The sequence below is a fragment of the Lathamus discolor genome, chromosome 1, assembly GCF_037157495.1.
Source record: "Lathamus discolor isolate bLatDis1 chromosome 1, bLatDis1.hap1, whole genome shotgun sequence".
Taxonomy (NCBI): Eukaryota; Metazoa; Chordata; class Aves; order Psittaciformes; family Psittacidae; genus Lathamus; species Lathamus discolor.
In genome coordinates, this window is record NC_088884.1 from 86,062,546 (window position 1) to 86,089,538 (window position 26,993).

The 26,993-nt window shown below is 39.0% G+C and overlaps 1 protein-coding gene across 13 annotated transcripts in view; it reads left to right on the top strand.

The window, feature by feature from the left end:
* The window catches only part of ABCC9 (ATP binding cassette subfamily C member 9), a 70,868-nt gene extending 44,094 nt beyond the window's left edge, over window positions 1-26,774 (top strand). For 10 of the 13 annotated variants that reach the window (XM_065684250.1, XM_065684241.1, XM_065684293.1 and 7 more), the window contains 18 exons: window positions 533-670; window positions 1,160-1,285; window positions 1,850-1,946; window positions 3,192-3,439; window positions 4,357-4,505; window positions 5,044-5,113; window positions 5,927-6,084; window positions 8,847-8,939; window positions 11,551-11,653; window positions 13,963-14,064; window positions 16,788-16,908; window positions 17,880-18,010; window positions 18,604-18,682; window positions 21,198-21,306; window positions 21,530-21,633; window positions 22,311-22,444; window positions 22,842-22,904; window positions 25,045-26,774. In XM_065684250.1, coding sequence (XP_065540322.1) covers window positions 533-670; window positions 1,160-1,285; window positions 1,850-1,946; window positions 3,192-3,439; window positions 4,357-4,505; window positions 5,044-5,113; window positions 5,927-6,084; window positions 8,847-8,939; window positions 11,551-11,653; window positions 13,963-14,064; window positions 16,788-16,908; window positions 17,880-18,010; window positions 18,604-18,682; window positions 21,198-21,306; window positions 21,530-21,633; window positions 22,311-22,444; window positions 22,842-22,904; window positions 25,045-25,182 — 2,163 coding nt within the window. In that variant the 3' untranslated portion in view covers window positions 25,183-26,774. Of the gene's footprint in view, window positions 1-532; window positions 671-1,159; window positions 1,286-1,849; window positions 1,947-3,191; window positions 3,440-4,356; window positions 4,506-5,043; window positions 5,114-5,926; window positions 6,085-8,846; window positions 8,940-11,550; window positions 11,654-13,962; window positions 14,065-16,787; window positions 16,909-17,879; window positions 18,011-18,603; window positions 18,683-21,197; window positions 21,307-21,529; window positions 21,634-22,310; window positions 22,445-22,841; window positions 22,905-24,067; window positions 24,248-25,044 lie in introns of all 13 variants that reach the window. The other 3 variants (XM_065684284.1, XM_065684312.1, XM_065684337.1) reach the window with 1 other exon arrangement.
* The last annotated feature ends 219 nt before the right edge of the window (window positions 26,775-26,993 follow it).

Here is a 26,993-nt window from a genome sequence, read left to right on the forward strand (position 1 = left end):
CATGAAGGGGCTGTTTGAGCCTCTTAAAAATCAACCAAGGACTTCTGTTCTTAGAGAAAAAGTGTTTCCATATTAATATCCTTATCTGTCTTTTTGGTAGCCACACTCACTCAAAGACACATCTGCAGTTTACTTTGGAGGAAATCAGAACAGTTCCTAACTCTGCTTTAATTTTAATGTGTCAGTTTCCCATCAAAATTAGGCCTAAGTTTGGCTCTGGATCCTGGCATTCTCAAATTTGTATGGGTAATTTCAGTTCTGGTGTTCCTGGGCAGGATGTCTCCATACTGTCAGTGTAGCCCTAGCACTGAACACACCTAGATGCCAAAAATTAAGCGAGTCCATTGCTATGAACTGAAGAGCAGTGGATTATATCTTATTTTTATAGTGCAGCTCTCTGACTAGGTCTTAGTCATTAGAGTGATGAAATGTTTGTAATAGCAAATGCTTTCTATTAAAAAGAAAAACTTGAAAGAAATAAAAATTTTTGTATCCTGTTCTAATATATTTTTTAATTTTTATTTAATTACAGGATGACCCATTCTCTGCACTGGATATTCACCTAAGTGACCATTTAATGCAGGAAGGGATTCTGAAGTTTCTGCAAGAAGACAAGAGGACTCTTGTTCTGGTGACACATAAGTTACAATATCTACCACATGCTGACTGGGTAAGAGAAGAGACGCCATGATGCAGATTTGCTAATGAGGAATATCCACTTGAAGTTAGCAACATGATACTTAATGAGATCACTACTTTTCTCTGTAATAGAGTCTCTCCTTCTTAATTCCATATGTCATGTGGCTAACTGCCACTTTATATAATACAGATTTTATAATAGAAGGAGCAATTGTATTTTTATATTTATATTATTTGTGTAGGTTTTTTTGATTGCAAGCCACCAGAGAATTATGACTTGATTGAGAATATGACTATTACTTATTATGTCTTGTCCATGCTTTTTACAAGTACAAGCATGGCTTATAGAAATTTAATTTAATCAACTGTGTCAACAAACTGAAAAAAAATACTGAATAAAATTAACACAGAAATTTCCAGAATGGTAATCTCACCAATACCGGGACGTGTTGTAGGATCCAGGTCAGTGATTATGGCATCTATGTTACTGAGTAGAGCTATTGACTGCTTTCCTCCCTAGATCATAGCAATGAAAGATGGCATGGTGCTTAGAGAAGGGACGCTAAAGGATATCCAAAACAAGGATATTGAGCTATATGAGCACTGGAAAACCTTGATGAATCGCCAAGATCAAGAATTGGAAAAGGTAAAAAAGAGCATTTTGAGGAAGGATGATATTTCTAAAAAGAAATAATTTTCAGTTAATTTCTGAAAAAAACTCAAGCAATGTCAGAAAGCAAGTTTTAAATTAGACATTAGGGAAAAAAACCCCACATAAACTCTAAGGAACTTTAAGGAGTGGAATAGATTGTCTGGGAAGTATGTGATATATCTGTCATGGGTGGGAAGTGTAACTGCATTAAGCAAACATGCTTTTGTAGTATGGTACACAACTGATCCTTTGCTGGGGCAAAGGCTGGGGTAAGAGGCTTCTTAAAGTGTCTCTTAGCCTTTTACTCTGTTATTGCCATGAGCATTTACTTAAAAAATTATTTTTTAAGTTTTTAACTTCAGAAGAGTGGGAATGAAAGAATAGAAGAAAGAGAGAGGGAAGTGAACAAAGCAAGTTTTTCTGAAAGATAAATCTTAAAATATTGTGCTTTCACATTCTATGAACTAAAAGATCCAAATAAAGTCTCTTTGAGTTACTGTTGGTGCTACCAGAGTTGCAGGCAGCTAAGCTCTCAATGAATAAATTTCTTTATTACAGGATATGGAAGCTGACCAGACTACTCTTGAGAGAAAAACCCTGAGAAGGGCCATGTACCCCAGAGAATCCAAATCACAACTGGAAGATGAAGATGAAGGTATGTTTTATCATTTCACCTTATTTTCTTTATTACTGTTTCATTGCCTCTTCACTTGAATAGCTGGCAGTTCTTAGCAATGAAGTATAAAGACGTTAACAACATTTGATATTAACAGTGGAAAGTCCAATACTTGTTACAGTCGGACTTGTTTAAGGGATTCTCCATATGTTTGTCAAAAATTGTGCAGCAATTAGATTGTACCAAAAGAAGTTAATTTCTTGCTAACTCATACTGCCTAGAGGTATTGAGGAGCAAGATAGAAGTAAAACAAGAGGATGAATTGTAACATCTCTAAAATGGGGCAGGAAGCAGGAAACCTGTATCTTCATTGTGGGGTATGATAGAAAACACAGGGAAAAAAGTCATGTTCATATAGTCCACAGAAGGCCTGCAAAAAGCAGACATCACATCACTCAGATCAGAAAATACATAACAGAAAACAGTTTCTTCAGGACAGAAATACAACCTGGCATTGCATTCCAGGTCATCCATACTTATTATGTGACCTAGGGAATATACACAAAGTCTCTGTGTCCCGAGAAGTGTAGAATTTCACCTTTCAAGAAATGACAAAATCACTAATTAATTTTTAATGCTCAAAATCAGAAATGAGTGGAAATGCTGTTAGTTCAGGGCTGTCAAGAGCAAGACAGTATTTTTCTTCCCCAGGTGCAGCCTTTAAGCCTGTGAGATGTATACTTATTACTTGGAAAAAAACAATTTTTAACTGCCATGTTCATGCAGCTCTGAAATACATATTTCCTGTGGCAGCAGTCATCCACCAATTGCATTTCAGTATAATGGGAACTATTATCATTTTTTCATAGTCAAAACTTTAGTACTCTTGAATAAAGGGAAAATTCAACTCTCATGCAACAGATGATGGAGACTCTGGATAGAAAGGTTTGGATAGCTTTCTAGAATCTTCCATGCTACCCAAAGTGCTTTGCTGACTGTATAATAAAAGCAACTGAACAAATCGGGAAAGCCCTGGTGTCTACTATAAGTAGTCAGTACTGAAGACCTGATTTACAAAAATACCAACAAAACTCTACAGAGTTGTGCAAAGAACACAAGCGAAGTCTTACGAAAATACGTCTGAAGTGTTTGTTTTAAATGACAAATTGAATTTTGCCATTAAAACTAAAATGCAAAACAAAAGAAGTTAACCAAAACCAGTAAAACCAAATATAATTCCTAATATTGAATCTGTGCTAACTTGATCAAATGTCTGACTCACAGAGGAAGAAGAGGAAGAAGATGAAGATGATAATATGTCAACTGTCATGAGGCTCAGGACAAAGATGCCATGGAAAACCTGCTGGAGATATCTAACCTCTGGAGGATTTTTCTTGCTCTTTCTGATGATTTTCTCAAAGTTGTTGAAACACTCAGTTATAGTGGCCATAGATTACTGGCTTGCTACTTGGACATCCAGGGACAATGCAAATGAAGTCAGGAATGCTGACGATGATAAGAGCACAAATAAGGTAGGCCACATCTTGATGCTTGACAGGGCAAAAATAGAAGAAAAATATATGTTCAAAAGTAATTATTTGCTGTTCATCTAGAAGCCAGCTAGACTGGACAGATACATATACTGAGATTGATTATTATAGAGGATGGATGAATTGTTCATGCTAAAAAATAAGACAATTCAAATTCTATTAATCTTTTCAAACATGCAAAATGAAACAGAAGCCGGTGTTTGATGTAAGAAAGATGATTGACTTTTTGAAGAAATTAATCTCATAGAAAACTTTTCCACCCGTATTTTTTAACACCTAAGTCAATGACCCCATTTTCCTAAGTACTGGCTTTCCAGTAATGTCCTGTCAGGGATAAAAATAAGTCTTCAAATGTACTGCTTAAATACAGTCTGCTTATAACTGTAAATTTGAGTCATATACAAACATCTCACTGGAATCCACTTAGTGTACTTTCAGAAGACTTAAATGTGTTGTAACCCTGGTAGATTAGTTTGGGATCTGCTCTGGGAATTTTTGTGGTGCTTGAATTTAGTAAAGTGGAACTTTCTAACATCTCTCAAATGCTTTAAATCTTGAGAGGTTCTACTTTGGTTGTCTAAGCATCTTGACTATCAGTTTGTATACTTTTGTATTTGCCCTGTTAGTCAGTCTTCACAGTTCTATCACTTCAAGGTCTTGAAAGTTACTCATCAGTAGGTTGAGGGATCTTAGTACTGCCAGATCTTTTAATTATGTGAACTTAATGAATTGCAGTTCCATCATAGTTCTTTTATTTATGAAAGATTCTATTAAAAAAATTATGTCATATAAGAGATATGACATACTAGCTACTTGGTGCCACATACCTTGGGAACTTCCTAGTGGAAAAGAGAAATGTGTGTTTATTTCTAGGATTGATTTATTTGTCATTTTATTAGACTTATCATGTAGCTGTCTTCAGCATCCTCTCTGGAGCAGGAATTGTCCTTTGTCTCATCACATCTCTGACTGTGGAGTGGATGGGCCTCACAGCAGCCAAGAACCTACACCATAATCTCCTTAACAAGATCATCCTTGGGCCAATTAGGTACAACAAAAATAATGTTCCTCCTGAAGAGTTACAGTCAAAGTTATAGTCAAAACCTATCGTTTTTGTAAATGGGAGGTTAGTCTTGAGAAAAGTTCTTGCATTTGCCCTGTTTTCTTAAGCCCTAAAAAAAGAAAATGACTAGTAACATAATCAGGAGAAAAAAATCCATGTAAGAACATGTGAAATTCAGCTGAGTTCTGGTGCCCAGTACTATGCAGGAAGGTTGAGTAGCAGCCAGGGAAAGGTCGTGATCTTTAGAGGGGATCTTCAGTCTTGAGGGAGCATGGATGAAGGAGCAGGATGAAAGAGCAGGAGGCAAGATGGTAAGTTTTTGGAAGAGGAGACTTAGTTTTTGGGGAGAATGACAAAAGAAGCATTTAGAACGTCAGGGTGCAGACATTATGATCTGTTATGTTATTTATCACTTGGTTTTAGAAAATGGCTGGACATAGTCCTGTGTTCTGTCTGACTGGGCTCTTTATCCAAAACTGGAATTCCTTTTAAGGTAACTTTTTGTTTCTGATTTGTTCAACAGATTCTTTGATATGACTCCACTGGGGCTAATTCTAAATCGCTTCTCTGCTGATACAAATATCATTGATCAGGTACACATATCAATACATTCTGTTTTATTACATCTTGGCTTTGTAGGTTTTCATTTAGCTACTGAATAAGATGATTTATTAAAATATTCAGTGGAGAAAGGCATAGCAGAAAGAGGCTCTGGGAATGATAATAGAAAACGCAAAATAGAAAGCACACACATTAGTAATAAAGGTGGGTAACCGTTAGAATAGGCATGGTGGGAGATGTTGGCTCTTAATTTCCTCAGATGTAGTCTGGTTGCTTATGTTGGAAGATACAGATTAGAAAAACTCTAGATTTTGGGCTCAAAACAGTATAGAATATAATAACTAACTATATGGGATTATACTTGACAAGTAAATGTTGCATCCTGGCTGTAGCAAATGTGAATTTACGGCATTCAGGGAGAGAAAGGGATGCTTTCAACTATGGCTCTGAATTAAAATGTCTGGATGAACAATAATCCTGAATGTAAGGGTGATGGGAACATGGAAGGAAAATTACGAGGCTCTGAGAAAGAACATTCTGTTCCTTTAAATATTTGGGTTATCAAGAATAATTTTCTCTTTCTTTCCAGTTAAATGAGGTGCAAATGTCTCCTATTTCCCTGTGATCTTTGAATCACTGACCTTTAAAAAAAAACACTACTGACTTTTTAACCCCTGCTTATTTTAATAGTAAACGCACAGAAATATAAAGGTTCCTGACATAAGGAGAATCAGTGAGCACAAGGTGGTATCATTCCACTTTCCCTACTGTCCTCTATAGGAAAAGGCATATAGGGGTATTACCAGTGTTCTTTTGTGTTATGTATGGTTTTCATTTCACTCTAGCACATTCCACCTACACTGGAGTCTCTTACCCGGTCCACCTTACTGTGCCTGTCAGCCATCGGAATGATCTCCTATGCCACTCCATGGTTCCTTGTTGCGCTCGTGCCACTTGGGATAGCATTTTATTTCATCCAGAAATACTTCAGAGTTGCTTCCAAGTATGTATTAAAAAGCTGACCTGAAAATTTCTTCTAGAAAAAGAAATGTACATAAGAATTGCAATGTATTGTGAAGCTATAGGAGGTAGTATAAGAGGAAAATGGCCATGGCATCCCACTTTTGATCCTGAGATGATTGTGAGACATACAATGGAGAATGTTTCCAGCTGACATGACTACAAATAGGGTATTTGGGAAGTAACACTAGTTGTATCATTTTTGTACACCATTGGCTGTAGAGTCAGATGAGCGTGAAGTTTGTTAATCAACTGAGCCAGCTCACATCTGGTCGAAGCTCCTCTTTGATCTTTTGAGGGTTAGTAGAGAATGGAAAATAACTTCCTGGATAACATCAGTCACGGATTTTTTCTTCATATTGGGAAAAAAATCTCCGCAGAAAATAATTCCCACTGTACAGCAACGTTTCATATTCAGAATGGCTTGGCTGGTTATAAAGAGTACAATTTTTCAGCAGAACAAGTGTGATGATTTCTTAGTCATGCTTCTATTACTAAATTAAACACATAATTTGGTAAAACATCTTAAGAAAGCCATTAGAAGTTTTTTCTTAAATTCAGTCATGATTTATAGCTGGATTTACTCCACTTTCTGATGCTTAAAAATACCAGTCAAGGTACCTGCTGACCATCAGGGAAGCCAAAACAGTTAGCAACTGTCTCTTCTGGTCCTGTCTTTGCAGGAGGCATGGGGTAAAGCATTAGCTGCTGTTGTGTAGTATCCAGTTAAAAGACACAGTGATTTTCAACTGAGCATAGCAGTACAGTTGGCTTCACAGCGAAAACTCTTACTTAGGTAGCCTGAGAAATAATTGTGTCAGTTATTCATCTTAAATCAATGGAGCAGGAGGGGCACAGAGTAACGTCAATAATTTAGCTTCACCTTACCCTACTTTTTGTCACCTTTCCTCAGAATTTACAAGGAGATTTATTAATGAGAAAAGCCTACAATCAGAAAGCACAAACAAAAAATGTTTAATTCTGAAATAATTTGCTTAAATTCTCTGATTTTTTTCAAAACCTTTGTTCTTTCCCTCCTGGGTTTCCAAAGTAAAGCTGTATGTGGCAGTACACCAGTTCTCAGGGTGGCTGAGGAATCAGCAGACCTAATTTTTGGTTTTAAATTCATTGTAGTCTTGTGAGTGACACCCTGTCTTGCCTCACATAGCAGTGCACACAGTTTAAACTTCTTAAAATACACAAAAGTAAGCAAAATCTGATGTATTAGACTCAGGGAAATACTACTATTTCTTTATTTAATATATGAGAGTAAATTCTCCATCTGTCTCCAAACGCAGTTTTCCCACATGCTGTACTAGTAGTCATACCATGCAAGCTAGCAAAAGGTTAATCAGCTGTAAATCAGCATACACACACATACACCCATTGGCTCTGCAAGTGCATAACTACCTCACCCATTTTATTCCCTTAGTTTTCTGGGGAAATCTATCAGCAAATGCTTTTTTATAAATCTGTTTAAATTGACCTCTCTTAAATAATTTGTGAGGCATTCAACGCTGATTTGTGCTCTTTCAATCCATAACAGAAATTAATACATCCAATTTATTTCTAGAAAAAATAGTCTTGGGAAATGTAGGATGAAGGAATAGCTTCAGCCAGTATTTGTAACTTGGTGGCGTGCAGTAATTTCTAGGCATATAAGCTTCACTAATTTTTAGAAATGCAAATATTTACAGATTTCTTGCAGCACTTTGACTCTTTGTTGTATATTCCATTATATCTCTCAAAAACTTCTGTGTATTTTCCATCATAAATTTGAAAGAGGGCATACTTATCTTCAAAGCATAAGCAGCAAATTCAGTTCTGTATACTGTAACATTCAGCATCATGGAGCAGTTATTTCTCCTGGCCTAGCTAGAACAGTGTGCATAGTAAGAGTTTGATGAAGAGTTTAAATATCTAAAGATCTGGCTTCTCTTCTGTTTATACAACTGGCTGCTATGCCAATGGCAGAGTGTTAGAGAAAGATGTATTTGTCTCTGTGGTTGGAAAACATTCCTGTTTCAGAAGACTGGAAATTTAGACTTAAATATCCTTGCCCCATGCATGTCTTGAAAACACCATGGCTGAATAATTGAGGGAATTTCTCATTCGTATTATTCTCTGTCATTGCTGTCTCTATTTAACCAATGTGGTAATGTCAACACTACTGTTATATTTTATGTTCAGCATTTTGTGCTATTTACAGATGCTCAAAGTAAGGCAAGGTTTATATGGAAAGGTATCCTTTTTGTTAGGCCAGCAGATAGAGTTGCAATAAAATAGATAAATATATAGATATACAAACTCTATTTTATATCTGATCTAAGAGCCACAAATAACATGCTATAAAGTTTAAAATCAGCTGTTCTAAATTTAAATAATTATATTAATAAATTAGAATGTTTGAGAAGAAAAGGTAATTAAGATCTGGCTAAAATGGACAGCAGGTTCTTATCCAGGAAAGACATGATAATGTCATTATCACTGTGGGACAAAAAGAAGCGTAGGTGTGTCCAAAAGCTAAGTCGTGGAGGAGCTGGGAGATGATTCAAAGGCTCCTATGGCAAAAGGGAAATGTGATATTCCCATGTCACTGTCTTTCTATACTACAGAAACACTATTTTGTGTGATCCTGAAAAGCATATGTGCAATACATAAAATGTCTGTTCTTGTCTGCTATGCAATAAAATTTCTACAGAAATACTCACATTGTAATGGCTATCTTGTTTTTCATACTCCCAGGGACCTCCAGGAACTTGATGACAGCACCCAGCTGCCTTTACTCTGTCACTTCTCTGAGACAGCTGAAGGCCTTACCACCATTAGAGCATTCAGGTGAGAAAAATGGATGATGAGGGAGGCTTGGGGTTTGGTCTGGCCCAGGAAGCTTGCTTGGAGCATGTCTGAGGGCAAATTGTTGGATTTGGTAAACTTTAAATAAGACATCTCAGATAAGAGAAGAGATACTGTTTTCCTATTGCTTTGCCATGTCTCTAAACACTTGTGCATATTTTCAGTAACACTGATTTATCTGTATGGCTTTTACACTGAAATAAAGATTATGACCTTTTTAGGACACAAGAATTAAACTTATAAGGTGTCTAGTTTAACCATGCCTTACTTGGACAGTGGGGAGCAGGCACAGGCACCACTTCTTCAGACCCTCCTGCTACATCCCACAAGCTGTGCTATCCAAGTACCCCTGAATAATTTCTGTATTTAACACACTCCTCAGTCAGGCAAACATCACTGTAGCACTCTCCAACTGAAAGTCAGTATGCAACATTGACAGACTTTCCAAGAAAACTACAGCAGAACAGAACTTGATGTTAGTATTGCAAAACCCAACCTGTCAATCAAAACTGAAAACTAAATTCCACAAGATTCAGAGAATTTTTCCAATTTTCGATGCATATATTTTTTTCTCTACTTCCTACAGAAAGTATTGACCAAATTGTCCTCTTGTATTCACTACATTATAGCTAGCATGACTCTGTCAAAGTGCCAGCTCAATGTTACTCCCCAGTAAGTGTAACTTGCGCTCATTCTGTATAATGTAGTATTTCGAGCCAGTGCAGATCTGCTATTTACACAGCTGTTTGATCAACTTAACACTGTTTCATCCCTTCAACCTAGCTTTACTCCCTAAGGTGTTAGTACAGAGTGCTGCTTTAAGGGCTGTGGCAGGATAAAGAAAAATGTTGCTATGTTGAAGAGATGTGAGCCAGTGGTCAACAAGAAATGCTTTAACAAGCTTTATCAACCAGAATGATATATTGAAGCAGTAATTCCTAATTAAGGCCTGATGCTGATGTATGCTGAGTGCTTCCTGAGAGGTTCAGAGTGGCCTTTCATCACGTTATCTCCTGAAAAAGATGGAGGAGCTTAGCACTTCTTGGGAGTGGTTTAACCTTTCCTTACCTTACGAAAAGACAGTGTCGGCTTGGATGACAGAGAGCAAGAGGCAGCCCTAGAGAAGGACTAAGCATCATAACCATCACTTGAATATTCCAGGATCTCTGGTGCTAATAAAATCCACTTCATTTCCCTGCCTGTCCTCCACTGTCAACTGAACCTGAAGTCCCTGGTGTTTTTTGTCAGCAGACTCATATTTACTAATACTCCTGTTAGTCATCCTCTGCAGTTTTAGTTCAGTATGTTCCAGGATAGAGTAGTCCCTCACACAACTTACCACAGAGTAGTACAATTGGATCAGAAAGCAATTTTGGTGACCTTTGCTGTTTGTCATCTGACAGGATAAAAGTCTAAAACTGCCTGGAAGATGAGCTGGATGTGGATGAAAAGATACAGATTGAGCATGTCAGATTTTCCGTTAGGAAAACAGGAGTTTTGCTGCCAGAAAAGCAGACAAGCAGAATAGTCCTTGCATCTTTGTTCCTCCCAGCCTCACTCCTGTTACCAGTTGTTTTAGGGAGGTCACTTGCCATGTTTACAAGCTGTGTGGAAGGAAGATTATCAGTGGGAAAAGCAAATAAAATAAAAATAAAAAGCAGTTTCTGGCAGAGCAGGTGTTACAGGTGGTTCACAGCAGGGCCTGAGACTTTAAAATGAAAGAGCTTGCCATGATAAAACAGATGATAAGCTGCTAAATGAAGTTTAGCTAGTTTATTCAGGTGGGGGCATTTAAGAGACAGTAGAATATGAAACAACAAAATGGTTTTCATCTGCCTGCAGGTCATACCTGAAGTACTGCAAGGTGCCATGAATACACTTAGAGCAACACAGATTTTGCCCCCCTTTCCCAAAGTGTACCTCAGCTCTTAGCACTATGTCATCCTTGCACTGCTTTTTAAATGTGAGAGACATTACGTGGGGGAGAAAGAAACAAGTGACAGTGTGGAGGTACCAGCATTCATTTTTGTAATTCAGGAATGGCCTGTAGCTCTCCCTCATTGTAGTTTTCTGAGCTGCTCAGGCAATGTGTGGCTGGCTGAGGCAACAGCTGAGCTGAGTAGCTGAAAGGCACTGGTCTACTGCCCAATCTACAGTCTGCATTAGTTGAGATCTTAGAGATGTCACTCCTGTTGAACACTCCTGGAAAGAGGAGAAAGTGAGGGACCATGACAGTGAGAGGACTGAAGGGCAGCAGCAGCCACAGTCCACAGGTATAGAAGTGGATATGATCTGGAGAGTAAAACCTGCCCTTAGCACGTTGGCAGTGCTTTCTCTTTAAAGGGGCAGGCTCTGATCCAAATCTTGTTGCACAAATTCCTCGCTGCTGTACGTGTTGCTCTGCCTGCTTAAGGAAAGCCCTGGCAGCAGGTACAACTCCTTAAGGAAGAGTTTTTAACCCAAAGTCTCGCAAAAGCAGAAGGGAGAGAAAGTTTTGCTTTGGTAGGAGGGGAGGGAGACAAGAGTTTAATGCTTAATCCTTGTGTGTATGACTGTGTAACGTGTCGTAATGTAACAACTTTGCTCTTGGCAGGCACGAAGCCAGATTCAAACAACGTATGCTGGAACTAACAGACACGAACAACATTGCCTACTTATTTCTATCAGCTGCCAACAGATGGCTGGAGGTCAGGACGGTACGTTCAGTTTCGTCCCAGCCATGGTTTTGAAACCTTGTAAGCAAACAAAGACTTTGCCTGATGCAGAGAAGATGATAATGAGAATTAATCTCACAATGAGATTATACACACTGTCCCTTAAAATAGATCAAGATTGTTTATGTTAAAATCCATAAAGGTTTTTCAGCTGGCTTGGCCAGGAGTAAGAAAATACAAATCTCCCTCATCTTTGCTGTTGTGATGTCTAGCGCCTGAAGAAAGTGCAAGAACAAACATTTACGTAACTTGAAATGAGGTTTGCTCTACTACTGTGCAGCATCTGCAGATCTGTTGCAGCAGGATCTACTTTTAAAGCAGAGCATGGCTATTTAGTAGCTTTGTGCCATCAGTCTGCCAGGTCTGTTCTAGGCACCACTGAGTTTCCAGGTCCTGAAGTATCTCTCCAGTAACAGGTTTAATCCCACAGCTGTAATTTAAACCCCTTCTTTGCAGTCCCCTTACTGCAGCCATGAGGCCATACTCTCTGTGATTTTACTGTTCAGTATCATGAAAGATGGCAGAACTAGACTCCAACTGAAAACTAAATGAACAGAGGGCAAAACACAGCCACTGCTAGTGGGAGAGGCTCCAGGGTTTTACAGGGGCTCCCAAGGGACAGCACACATGGAACTTTTCTGATCTGCAAGCCAAGAAGACGTAAGCAAAGCCAGGGTGATTTATTTACCTGACACTGAAAGAGCAATGAATAAACAGAACAATGACCTGATTCTGCTAGACATGAGTAGTAACAGGCATGGTTAATCCTCACATCAAAGCCTGTATCCTCACCTTCACGTCCTGATACACTGGTGGAGCAACAAAGTTGTGCTCCATTTCTCATGGTGGCAAAACCTTCCCTTGTACATGAAGCTTTCAGATTCCTACAGCATTCAAGATCAAGCTGAACTTGCTTCCAAATCAAGACAGATAAATAACAGAGCAACAGTCAGTCCTGGAATAAGCTGTGATGATGCCTGTTAATGTCTCATAGTCTTAGGCTTGCTTATATATGGAATGAATTTGATCAAAGCTTCATCATTGCTTCATCATAGCATTAGAAATAATGAAGGCTTGCCAAGGAATAGCTCATTTAGCCCTGCCTAGTGTCACAGTGGTACTAAGATCACTCAAAAGTTTGCAGGATTTAATAGCAAGAGCGAAGTCCTTTCCCAGTTGCTGATGGAGATGAGACTGTTGTGCTTCTGCAAGTCTGCCATCTGCTCATCAACACTTTTTACAGACAGATGAACTAGGCAGCCCTTGTTTCAAATCTCAGCAGGAAAGATTCCAGGCAGGATATTATCAGACAGGAGGGAAAAAAAAAAAGAAAAGGATGGAAAATGCTAACCCTGTAATCCAAAGTAAATATAATGCAGGGAGCAGTGGGAATACCAGCAGTCTCATGAATCAGGCACCTTGACAACTGCATGAGATCACATGTGGCATTCACTTCAAAACTGAGGTATACATCAAGAAGATGGGTTCAAGCTCCTGCAAAGCTTGTGAGAAGTCAGATCTTTCTAATACAGCCTATACAGCGATTTCTTTAAAGCAAGTCATCAACATTCATCAGAGCTGAGATCCTTCAGGTATCTACCACTTAATCACTGTGAAACTCCAAGTGCTGTGGCAGGAGCAAGGCTTAGTAGCCCATTTGCAGCACCACAACTACACAGCTATACTGCTTTCAAAGTCCACACTGCCAACACCCACATGGTGTTTCACTGCAGGCTGTGAGTGTATAGAAGGCTTAGGGGTGCCTCCACCATGCACAGTGTCCCCTTGCATGATGTAGACACTGTATGTCAGTCTGCGCACTTGTGCCAATAAAACATGTTGCATGACCTGTATAAACTCTTCCAAAATTCTTTATGGACTTTGTGCAGTCACTGATACTTCTTTTTTTGGGGGAAGGCAAACCCATGTTTAAGAAGACCTGAAGAAGAGTAGAGATTGAGGAACTGGTTTAGTGGTAGGAATTAGGGGTGGAGGAATTGTTATGGTGTTATTATATTTTACCCTTTTTATAAGCTTATTAGATTTTTTGGGTTGGCCACAACAAGATACCCTAGCCCAAATGGATTTCTAGAATACACTGGCCTGTTTCACTTGTCTTCAGCAACTTCCTTTAGAGTGTTTCAGGTTGGGCACCACAACCCATAACATGCTCCAGGAAAAAAAGAACAAAACAGAATTAAGGACTAGGTATCATTACAGAAATTATCCTCAGTAAAGCGAATCTGCTTTATGACTAATGAATCTTTCTCTCCCCCTCTCTGTCCTTCCAGGATTACCTTGGTGCTTGCATAGTTCTGACTGCAGCTGTCACTTCCATCACTGAAGGACCTCACTCAGGGTTTGTGGGGCTGGGTCTCCTGTATGCTCTAACGGTATGTACCAAGGCAAAGCGTAAGAACCTTCATACTAACGTATTCATTTTATAATAGTTTAAAAAACACATGGTTGTCTCCCAGCTTTCTTAATCTTGAAAAAAACAATCTTGCAAATAATGGATTCAAGCCAAAGCTGAGAGAGTTCAGGGCAACTTGGACTTGCTTCAGTTTTTATGAGCCAATTAAAAAAACACAACCATTCCCAGGCCCTGCGTGCTCCCAAGCAGAGCAGGAAAATTAAAAATGCGTAAGAGGACCTGCTGTGCACCCTGTTTTGCACAACACAGTATTGGTTCCGTCTGTATATAGCAAAATGTGCCTGAAAACACTCATAATCTGGGTAATCTTTAACCGAAGACCAAATAAAATAATTGCTAAAGAATCAGAAATACCAGTTCTGCCTTCAGAGGGAAACCGTTCAGACATCCAATATTGTCCATGCAACTCTGAATGGATTTGGGGATTGGCACCTTTGGGGATGGTAGGCATGGTTCATCATGACAGGTAGCAGAGGTGATGGGGTTAGGAATCATGAGATTTTGGTGGCACACTAGCTGATTTATTGTGACACTGTAACTAGTACTGAGCAGTCTGAGCTAAGTCATGGAGAAGGAACAGTGAGGCTATAAGAGAGGCTGAGAGTGCATCATGAGCACAGAGTACCATCACCATAGAAAGTACAAAAACCTAAATTAACCAGGAGAGTGGAGACAAAAGCAGGATGATGGTAGTGGCAGAAAGAATTTTTGAAATCATGGGTGGCATGGCAAAAATCTGGCTGCTTTATGGCACTGGTATGAGGGAGGGATATGGGTAGGGGCCTAACACTGAGTGTGGCTTTGCATGTAAATGCTGATGAGCCCATCGTTACAGCAGAAGGTTCTCAGCAGCTGCCTTAGGGTGGACTTAGATCCCCTTCATGACGCTGTTGTGAACCTGACAGCAACTGGGAATTAGTCCTAGTGCTTCAACTTCACTTTGAAAACATTCCTGGTAATCCTGCTTCGTTAGCAGAGGTCTGGAAGTGCCAGCATCATCTTTGGCTTCTCTGTATTTAGTCTGTGTTTGCAAACAGATTGTTGGTGTAAAACAGCCATGTGCTGAAGTCTGGCATAGCAGAGAAAAAATGCTGTTGTCACCAACTGATTACCTGTCTCTCTTCTGCCCCACAACAGCATTGATGAAATTTTGAATACAGTTTGATTATTGCCTGTGTACCCTCACACATGTTTTTGTGTAATTTCTCTTTGGAGCTAAGAGAGGGCTGAGGTCTGGACGTGGATGACAGCAAACTGCACCGACATTGTGTTTACAATAGACATCCATAAGCTTATTCTCTCCCCTTGCATAAGCACTGCCAGCTCCCTTGTACAACTACAATGAAGGCTGAAATAATGGGTAGAGCCTTTCAGGTGACAGGATCTCTTATCAGATCCGCCAGGTCTATGATTGCAGTCTGCTGCTCCACAAGCAGCAGTTCTGCAGAGTTTAGCTTATCTGCAAATGTATGTGGTTCTGACCCAAAGGCCGGGCACCAAATGAGCAGGTTTCTGAACAACAAAGAAATTAATACACCCTTGACTAACTCTATCTTAAGTATAAAGCAAGCAACTAAATGTAAATCAAAAATAATATAATCGACGAATCTCAGTGAAAATTATTTACTCTATGCCTATTGCATCAATATTAGGTTTTTGGAAAAGAAGTGGGGCTGGGTAACTTCTTCATAAAAAAAGTTCTTATTTGGCAGATTCGGCAATCTCCCACAAATAAACAACAAAACCTTTCTCTGTATGTGTATGTATAGGATATTTTCACTGTGTTACTTTTCTAAATCTTTGTTCAGGTATGTGAAATATCTCAATTTTTAAAGGTACTTGGAAATCAACTGTTCCTAGTAAGATCAATTTTTCTTTAGATGAGCACCTAAATACGGACTTAAGAATGTTTAGGAAATTGATTTACAATTTTCAGCCTTAAATAGTCAGTCCTGACTAGAGATCAGCTTGTCTAAGCTACTGGCTATTGTTAGGCAACTAATTATCAGCTATTATCTACTACAAGTAATACCTTTACTATTGATCAAATCCTTTTCATTACAAACGAGAATAAAAAGCAAGAACGAAGTACTACTGAGCTGATAATACTTTTTTTCATGGATTTTTCTGCTAAAAGCCCTTCACATTTTCCACAGAGAGAAATTAATTATTTAAATACGACAGAAACAGAAATGAAATGCCTATCATTTTCTCAGTCTATTTGCAAATAGTGAACTTTCTTAATCCTTAGTTACAGTCTTTGAAAGATTAGAAAATGTAATATTTACACACAGCACTGCTTATTTTGATTTTTTTTTCCTGCTTATGTGCTTAAGTATGCCTTTCAGTATTGATCACTGAATGCTGAGAACAAGAGATTCCCTTACTCGGTCACATCTTCAGACTGTCGGTACAACCTTTCCATAGTTCTCCTTCAAAAACCAAGGATGAGAATACTGAGCACTAAATTACTTGGTCAGGTTTGTTTGTGTTGGCGGATGTCTGGCTTATTATGTATTTGATGGTGTTGCACTGAGTCTTGAACTGTTGCAACATCAATAAGAGGTCCACCATATTGATTCAGGTCAAAACTTTTGCATATTTATCCAACTTTTATTTGCAAATAGATAGATGAACAGACAGAAAGCTGAGCACTGTCCTTGTTTTCATTTTATGATGCAGATAACCAACTATTTGAACTGGGTGGTGAGGAATCTGGCTGATCTGGAGGTGCAAATGGGTGCAGTAAAAAAAGTACACAGCTTCCTGAACATGGAGTCGGAGAACTACGATGGCTACTTGGGTATTGCTCTCAAATCTTTTGGGGTTTTAATGTGGCAATGTGAAAGTGCGGTATTCTTGATCATGCAAAATATGTACTTCTCTTTGGCCAAAATCTGTTCTTATTTACGTGTAGGAACTCCTACTGATCTGAGTGACAAGGATAGCCAAAAAAAAAGCTCTGAGATATGTAGCCCATGCTACTCAACATAAAGAAACCCTCTACCAAATGCCAAGGAGACAGAGCATGGCCCTGTAGTACAATCAGAAAATACCAGGGCACAGTTGTAGATGGGATGAACAAAACATCCATATAGCTGTTTAGAAAACAAAAATACGGATAAAAATTAGAAATGTGCCATCAGTCACATGCTTCAAAATCTCTGATCTTTGCAGCAAATAGGGACTACAGGACAGGACAGATCAGTTGTTCAGGACATCAGACCTCAACAGCTCTTCCTTGAACTGCACATTGGTGTTCATACTCCACGCTTTTACTGGTATTTTAAAAGTGCTTGAAGTGCAAGACCAAAAAGGCTTGCAGATCAGCAAACTTCCCTGGAAAGCCAAGCCCCTTAGTCTGGAGAGAAAACCTGCCCGTGTATTTGGAAATCGGGATGAAATGCTAGCTGTGATAATGTAATATGGCAGTAACAACATTCTTCCTTGCACTGCCCTTCCTGTGCCAGTTACTGACCGAGGAACATGTTAACACTGCACTGACACTACATTCTTCTCCGCTCATTTGGCTTCTCCCTGTTTTGTTGCCAAGAGCCACTTTAGCATCTGCTCTCTCTTCATATGTGTTATGATCTGGAAGCTAAGTGCGAATGTGCATACCAGGCTGATCTCAGCTCACCCTTGGCAGGGAACTGCAACTCCATTTCTTGAGTGGCTTCAGGAGGGTGCCCAGAGAGAGGCAGAAAGGGGAATGTTGTAAAGAGTGTCCCTCAGATAGATTCATTTTGGTTTGTTTTACTGTAACTATTTCAGATCCCTCTCAAGTCCCCAAAGATTGGCCCCAGGAGGGGGAAATCAAGATTGAAAATTTGTGTGTTCGATATGAAAACAACCTGAAGCCTGTTCTTAAGCACGTTAAGGCGTATATCAAACCAGGGCAAAAGGTAGGTACCGTGTGAAGCAGTTGCCTATCATTCTCATTCTGGAGCAGATCCTTTTTTATTGTTTTTTCCTTTCTAAAGTGGCAGAAAAGCAAGAATAACAACTTGCAGTGACAGCTGTATATATTGATGGTTCTCTCTGAAGTCCCTGGGCATGGGTCAAGAAACTTACACTGATGATATCTTATTCTTGGCTCGGCTCAATTTTCCTTCTGGCAGTTCTACTTCTTTCCAAGCCCATCTCTCTGCATAGAGTGAGCCTAGGTGACCAGATGAGATTAGACAGACATCAGACTGGAACTGAGCAGAAAACACAAGAATATCTCACATTTCAGTGTATAGTATCATTGGAGTCCAGGTCAAAATGCTGAAGTTTAAAAAATGTTCCTGGAACAAGTCCTCTTGATGCTGAGAGGCAGAAAAGTGTGCTTGCTGTGCTGTCTTGTCTTTTTTTCCACCTGGAGTCTGCAACTGGCCTTTGGGAAGGATACTTCTCCTCAATAGTAGGGCCATCCAGTCCAGCTTTCCCAAATGGACTGCAAGTCTGATTTATGGCTTCCCTCTATAAATAAGTAACATCCTCCTTTCTCATGCAGGTTGGGATCTGTGGTCGTACTGGCAGCGGCAAGTCATCCCTGTCTTTGGCCTTCTTCAGAATGGTTGACATATTTGATGGTTAGTTTTCAATGTAGTATGTTTGACTCCTGACCTGCTCCCCCCTTTTTTCTTCAGAAAAACTGGGGAGACATTTTGCTAGTTTGGCTCTCTGGCTCAGAAGATACTTGATTAGAATGAGGCTTGTTATGTGTTATCCTTCCAAGTACAAAGTGTCCTATTGTGAGCAGTGCTCGGTTCTTCCAGGAAATGTTATGCACAGATTATACTTGTATTTTTCTGGAACTTTTTTACGTATGTTCTGACAAAATAATATGCCATTTTGAGATGGGAGGGGAAAACGTGCAACTCTCTCGAGCCTCTAAATTTTTCCTAATGAATAATTGCATTAACTTTTGATAGCTGTTAAAATATTAGCAGAATAGAAACTAGAACTCAACAAGTCCATTCCCTTGATATTTATTTTTTATTTTATTGTGGTTTCCCACAATTGCAACAGAAATTGACTAAAGGGTTTGGAAACATTTTGCTGTGTTTTCGCTCCTGTGGCACTTCACTCTCCCAGCTAACTGGCCTGAATTTATATGCTGCAATATGAACCCTCACAAATTATAATACACATGCATGTATACTATTATGGGAATATGGAAACATACTGGAAAGTTACCTTTTTGTTTCAAAGATTTCCATGTTTCTAGTCTAGCTATTGTGCATGGAACATTTGCTAGGGAAACCCCAGTAGGATGTAGGAGGATAAGTAAAATCTGATGCACCTAATATATGCTTTTGCTGTGGTTCTGTATCTATATGTATCTAAGGTAATAGGTTTCTGATTCATGACTAGGGTTCCTGGATATGTAAGTAGTGCAAACAGATAGTAATTATGTTCATAGCCAGCTTGAAGTTTCCTTCTCCTTTAATCTTCTTTATGTATCTTTTCTTTGTCTGTTCCTTCAGAATCCTGATTTTTCCCAATGGGAATGCCTAAATCTTTTCTATTTGAGTTCTGTTTATCCCTTGTGCACTTCTCTCTCAGCTAGACCCCTGTTTGGCCTCTATGCTGGTCCACTTCTAGGTAGTGTCCTGGCTCTAATAAAAGTTACATAACAAGATTTGAAGTAACTTTACTAGAACCAAGATTTTATTCATGTTGTCCATCTTGGTTCCTTATGTCTCTGTTATTTCTTTAAATTTGTATGTGTTCCATTTTATTCCCCTACTCTTGCTTCTTTCTTTGTTCTTTAGTGTTTCTCTTTTCTTGCCCTCTGTTCAAGCTATGTCTCATTTCTCATCTGTCTTGCTTGGATGCCCTTCGTTACTTTCTTACTTTCCCAGCTCATCTCTAATTTACTTTTTCCCATTAAGTCTCCTCATCCGTTCTGTTCTTTTCCTCAAGCACCCTAGCTTCCATCAAAAATGCACTCCCCTATTCCCAAGGCATGCCATATTAATTTTTCTCTGATTAGTCCACCTTACGTTCTCATTTATGAAGAAAAGGAGTTATTTAAGTTTATGCAATGACTGCTACCTCATTGCTGGCTGTCTCTTCCCCATAACCTGGAGGAGGTTTTTGTGTCCAGCAGTGTGGCAAATAGTTCTTGGCTTTCCTTTGAGGATTCAAGGGAAAACATTCCTTCTACCCTTCTCACCCTCTATTTTCAAAGTAGCCAACCAGTTCCTCTTGTACATTTCCCGTATCTCCCTGGCTTCAATATCAGCAGTTGCCACACCCTGCACCTCATAAATCAGATTTTCAGATGAGATCCATAGGCTCATTGACCTGAAGTGGTGACTAGCAAAGGAAAATCCTCTTACTTCACCAAGTATCCTAGCTGTTGCAGCAACTTCTTGCCAGGGAATGAAATACTAGGTTACGGGGTGATTAATGTGACTGCTTCCAGTAATATTATGCTAGCAGAACAGTATGTGGCTAATTCGCAACCAAACACTCAGATGCAACTAAGCTGTAGGAACCAGCATGAATAGTATTAAAATGCCTTGGAGTAGGACATCCTTTTTGTTTTTCTGATCTGCCTCTCATTAAAAAGTTAATGCTGCCCTGTTCCTTGGGTGTTTTGGCTCCTGATGAATGGATTGCAGATACATGCATATATTATGCAAAAGAAATTGTGCCCAATGTCAAATTAAATACCTTTGGCAACTGTTAGTCAAGGGGAACAAAGAAAGGCACAGGACGTAGCTACTTACGGAAGTTGCTCTCGTTCTCACTTTGTTTGGCTGTAAAGCTCAGATTGATCCATAATAAAATTTCCTTCTGGTGCTATCATTAATCACACAGCATGGAAGCCACCTATTTCCTCTAAGGGAGGAGCAGGGAAAGAAAGACAGCAATGCAACAGTGTCACTAATAAGAAGCTGCATTCCCTCTAGGTTGCATTACTGCATCCATTCGCCTTCCCTGTGTTTATATGATAGTGCTGAGAGATCACAGAGACAAGCTGCCTCCTCATTGGAGTCCAGCCCAAACCAGCTGTTTTATCTTTCTGTCTGCTATCTGCAGTTCACATGCTTTGTGCAATTCCCTCACATATCTTCTGCACATTGTTTTAAATAGGGAGGATAGTGATTGATGGAATAGACATCAGCAAATTGCCTCTTCATACTCTCCGTTCCCGACTGTCCATTATTCTCCAGGATCCAATACTGTTCAGTGGCTCCATCCGGTAGGTATATGCCATAGTGGGGAAGAAGCAGCATTGCATGGCATATTTGTGATGGGCACTGTGGAACAGGAAGGGATGGAAAAGGGTAGAAACCTTTCTAGCTGCATCCAATCATATCCAAGGGAAGTCAAGTGATACACACAATACCAGAATGTTCCCTTGCAGAAGACCTCAATGAACTGCAGTTGCAGTAACAAGACTCCTTTTATGGTTTTCTTTGCAGCTTTAATTTGGATCCAGAATGCAAGTGCACTGATGATAGACTCTGGGAAGCTTTGGAGATTGCCCAGTTGAAGAACATGGTCAAGTCATTACCAGGAGGCCTTGGTAAGTCTGAACCAAGTCTCTGGGAACATAGGCCAGTAATGAAATTACACATACATGAGCATGCACACAGATGCAGGGATCTTACACTTTGAACCACATAGGAGTTGACAGGCACCTAATGAGTATTCTGTCCCCATGCTGTTCTTACTAAAAAGCTGAAGAGTAGTCTGGTTTTCCACTCACTGCAGAAAAATCCTCAACACTTCAGCATCATAATGGTGTGACTAGTCATTAAAGAGTAAAAAAAGAGCAACTTTACCTCCATACCTTCAGGAGAATCTGGCTTTGCCAGCAGAGCTGTGGCTCTTGTCTAGAACACTGACAGAGTATTTTTCTTATCATTTTAGTTCTGGTTCATGAAGGAAACTCACATATTTCTTTCATATTAAGTGTGTTTCATATTACTAAGATATTATCCTGCAGACTACCAGATTTGTTATTTGTGCCAACTATATTGATACATATATAATATATTTGCTCCTTTCCCAAGAAGCTGTACTCACTTTTTTTGGTATCATTCCCTTCCAGTGTACAGTCAGGATTATGCTAATTGGCTTTTACTGGAAATCTGCACAATCAGAGCTTTCATGGTACCCACTCAAAATCACTAGGAGGTCTCTGTATGAAAGTATAGCATTTCAATGGTGTTACATTCAAAGTAATTGACTTTATTACAGATGCAATGGTCACAGAAGGAGGAGAGAACTTCAGTGTAGGGCAAAGGCAGCTCTTCTGTCTGGCCCGAGCCTTTGTCCGCAAGAGCAGTATTCTTATCATGGATGAAGCCACGGCATCTATTGACATGGCCACAGTGAGTATTACAATTTGCACCATTGATGTGTGGATGTATAAGAAGAGGCATCTTTCCTAAATGTCAGACATGAGACCTCTTAGCAGGAAAAAAATCACAGCTTTTTTGCTTTTCTCTTGCATTTGGTTTCATCCATTGCTGTTGATGTGTTTTGGGGATTGATGCCTATGGTGAGAGGAAAAAAGACAAAATGTTCTAGAAAATCCCTGCTTTCACAGATGTGATATTTCCTTAGTTAGAATCTAGTGCGCAGATCACAGATAGTATGGAACATGATCCTCTCTCCTATGTGCTTAAAGACACATGAATTGAAAGGATGTGTAACTGAATGTTACTGGATGTTTACTGGATGTGTAAAAAGGTGAAGTAACTAAAGTAAGCCTTTTTGGGTTTTTAGGAAAACATTTTGCAGAAAGTCGTGATGACTGCCTTTGCAGACCGCACAGTTGTAACAATAGCAGTAAGTATTGATGCCAGCAAATGCTTTCTTTCCTCATTCTTCAGGGAGTTAATCTTGCCTTTCACTGTTAAACATCACTAGATAAAAACATCACAAAATAAAACTAGAACACAAGGTAGGAATATTTCCAGGTACTAGAACAAGTCAAGACAATCAACCTGAAATTTTGCAGTGAATGCTATCTTGCTACGAAGTGAGCCAAATCTGAAACACTAGTGTTTTCCCTGAAGAAGGACTTACAGGGAACTTCAGCCTCTACACTGTCTCCAAGAAGATTTGAGCTCATTCTCACTAAAAATTTGAAACAAAACCCATGAGTTAAACCGTGATTGAAAGTTGCATCAAAATCCAGATTTGAAATTTACGTCTGAAAGTCTATGAATATATAGTGCTTACAACGGTGGCACAACTATATAAAGGGAGATAAGATTTCAAAATCTTTTTTGGTGTGGTTTCTTAAGTTGGGTTATCTTTTCTGTCTTTCAGAATAAAAAGTTGGGTTTGTGATAAAGATTTTAAAAATCTGAATCAATGGGAATTGCTCAAAAATTTGTATTTGTTCAACTAAGGGTTTATGACTCATTTTTTGCCTGTTTTCCTGCTATTTCTAGAGCCCAGAAGTTCCGTATATGTGTGCAGGTATGCATATACATGCATACACATACAGTGGATACCATTACAAATAGTTCCACCTTGTGACAGCAGACTTACTCAACAAATGGATGTTTTATCCATGAGATAAATACGTGTTTCAACAGCTGTTCCATTTGCTTTGTCTGGAATCTAGTCCTGTGGTTAGAGATTAGAGCTATGCCTCCTGGACTCTGGTTTCAAGTCTGTTGGTGACTAGTTTGTGTCAGGCAAACCACTTAACCTAGCTCACTGACAATAGGCTCTAATGTTCTTGGATGTGTAAATGCTGAAGATGCTATCAATAAGCATAGTCTTCTTCAGTTACATGCCTTGCATGTAAGTTTGCAGCATTGTCTTTCTGACTGGAATCTCACTTTTCATTTGCTTTGCCTTTCCAAAGTTGGTTTCTCAAGCAAAAAAACACGTGTTAATATTTATGTTTCATCACAAAGTTGGCTTCATTTCCTTCCTCTCTTCATTCATGGCTGATCCTTTCTTCACCCACCCCTTTTTCTCTTCTTTTTTTCCAGCACCGCGTATCTCACATCTTGGATGCCAGTATTGTCCTTGTCCTTTCCGAGGGCTTTCTAGTTGAATGTGACACTGCCTCAAACCTACTCCTCAAAGAGGATGGCCTGTTCACCACTTTGGTGAAGACTCACAAGTAGACTTTCTCAGTCCACACTGTTCACGAGACTTCAGGCTCTTTGGTAGTTATTTTTAACTCTTTAGTTTCCTTTCACTCCTTTCACTCTGCTTCCTTTCTACTGCACAGCTTCAGAGATGACAGTGCCAGAAGGTGTTTATTGTGTGGTTCCTGGGTTTGTTTAATTTTGAGACTATTTATGCTAATCATATTTCACTAAAGCTTAGACATGCAGCTAACATTGAATCTATCATGTGAAAGGAATCCACCCCCTGGACCAATCCCTGACTTTTAATCTGTATAGTGAAATATCCCACTTCTAGAGTTCGCCCTGTCTATACTTGACTGGCTGTATTCATATGGCACTGAAATCAAAACTCAGACTGATTACAATCCTGTTGCCTATAGAGCTTAACTATTGCCTGTAGCACACTCAAATTTAATCTCAGAGGGAGCTAATTCATTTACAGATGGAGACAGCCCAGGAGTGCCATAGGATAGATGCACAGACACCAAGGACTGAAGTAGGACACTAAGCCTCCTTACAGTGTAGGCATACGCAGGAGATTTATCAGCCATATCTCCTAAAGGGGAAGATGTATTTCAGTTATGCTGTAGGATTTATTCCAACAGCTGTGCTGTCCAGGATGGCAATTAGTGGACCAAAAGTGAAGTACTTGCAGGCTTCGTGGCAGAGGCTGTAAAGTAAGTGGAGATCTCTTCAGATTAAAGTTGTATAGTACACGAACTGTAAGCAGGGATAGCCTGTCACTAACCTAGTGTGCCTTGGATTAGGCCCATTAATTAACTGCATAGAGAATTATCATAATGACAACTTCTGTATGCTTTTCTGTATGGCAGCATCGGGTTCACACCATCCTAACTGCAGACCTGGTCATCGTCATGAAGCGTGGGAACATTTTAGAATATGATACGCCTGAGAACCTACTTTCTCAAGAAGACGGCATCTTTGCTTCATTTGTCCGGGCTGACATGTGAAGAATTGCATGATGCATCTTAATAGGTTATTTTGAGACAAATGAAATGCAAATATTTTTTATTCAATGTAACATCACTTTTATCTTTTTTTTTAGAGATTTTTTCTTCACACTTCCATCTTCCGAAATAATGAAACTTACTGCAATACATGTATGCCTCAAAGCAATAAAAACATCACTTCATTCAAAAGCTGTTAAACTACACACACACACACACACATGCACACACAGAATTTTGTATTTCCTGGGAATTTGGCATTTCCTTACACTTTTTAGTGACTTTATTTTCTTTCACAGAGAGAAAAAAAATGCACTGCTGTTATGAACTGCATATGTTATGCTGGAACTGGCAATCAAATCATGCAGTTTGTCAAGGAAACAACAGATCCCCAGAAGCATTTTGCCCCCAGAGGGGCAAAATGTAAAAAAATCAAATCCAAACCCATAACACTTGAGGCAATCCGCTGCATTTCAAAGGCATAAACTTTGCTCTTCAGATTGTTGTGGAGGAGCAGTGGAAGAGCGAAAGGAATTCCACCAGAAATAAGGAAACTCTTCCTGTCCTTCAGTTCAGCTAGCACATGATATTTGTCACAGTACTGTTTTCAGTGCAGTGATGTATTATCCCTACAGTCAATTCCTAAATCCATATTTGTTCTGCAGACTCTCTTCCATCAAAGATGCAAATTATACTATAACTATGCATGCTTTGATAAGCCTATAGAGGAATTTTGTACAGTATCTTAAGACTTTGTATTCAAATCAATATGAATTTATGAACTTTGTATTAGCCAATCTTTTAAAAAGGTCCCTACAATTTTCTGCATAATATGGCATATAATTTACCAACCACTAATTGTTTTGCATGTTTTTAGTCCTTCACATTATTTTTCATCCTGGGACAATCTTTCTTTTCCTTTACACATTTCTGGCATCTCTCTGAATCAGATCTAGTCCAAAAAGGTATGATTTTCAAATTATTACTATATCTTTAAGAATTTAGGTGAATTTAGATATGTATTTACATCATACAGCTTTGAAAAGCTTGCCTGCACCTGACTAATGCACATGGCTAGATCTTGAACCATGACAACTGCACAATGGAAAATAAACCTCCAGAAGGAGTTTCACAGACATAATTCCAACTGCACAGCTTGACATCAGCTTCACTAGCACTCAATGTGAATCTTACTCATTTGTTGTTATAAGATATAGGAAGATCATAAGGTGCACTCAAGCCTATTTCTAGTGTAATTAAAAGAATAAAAGGCAGACTACTTGGCACAAAAAAAATGCTATAAATTTTGGAGAAGTTGTAGGACTTAGGATTACATTTAGTCTGGTCATGTAAAAGTAGTTAAAATGGTTTGCCTTCTTTCATTTATATTTTTTTCCCCACCTTAACTATTGGAAATAAAAGCAGTGTGACACAACTAAACAAAAAAAAACTCAGTCTTGAACATTGTATGAAGGAAAGTACTTCTGCGATTTCCCTGGCTACTGCTATGAAATGTTTTTTCTCTTTTCTGAATTAACTCCTTTTGTCAACCTTTGTCATACAAAGAAAATAAAAAAATAAAGCAGATGCTTCCAGTGGAAGTGTATGTTGTGACACAGATTTCAAAACCAAAAGGCCAGAATCATTCTTAATTTCATTGTCTTCAGCAAAAAGCTAACTGGATTCATTGCTGTCAAACTCCGTCAGTATGAAGTACAAGTAACTTTGTCTGTGTATCTTTGATGATGATGCAATCCTGATTGATTTTAAGTGGTGACAACTAGTTCACTGAGATCCAGTACTTAAGAGAGGGC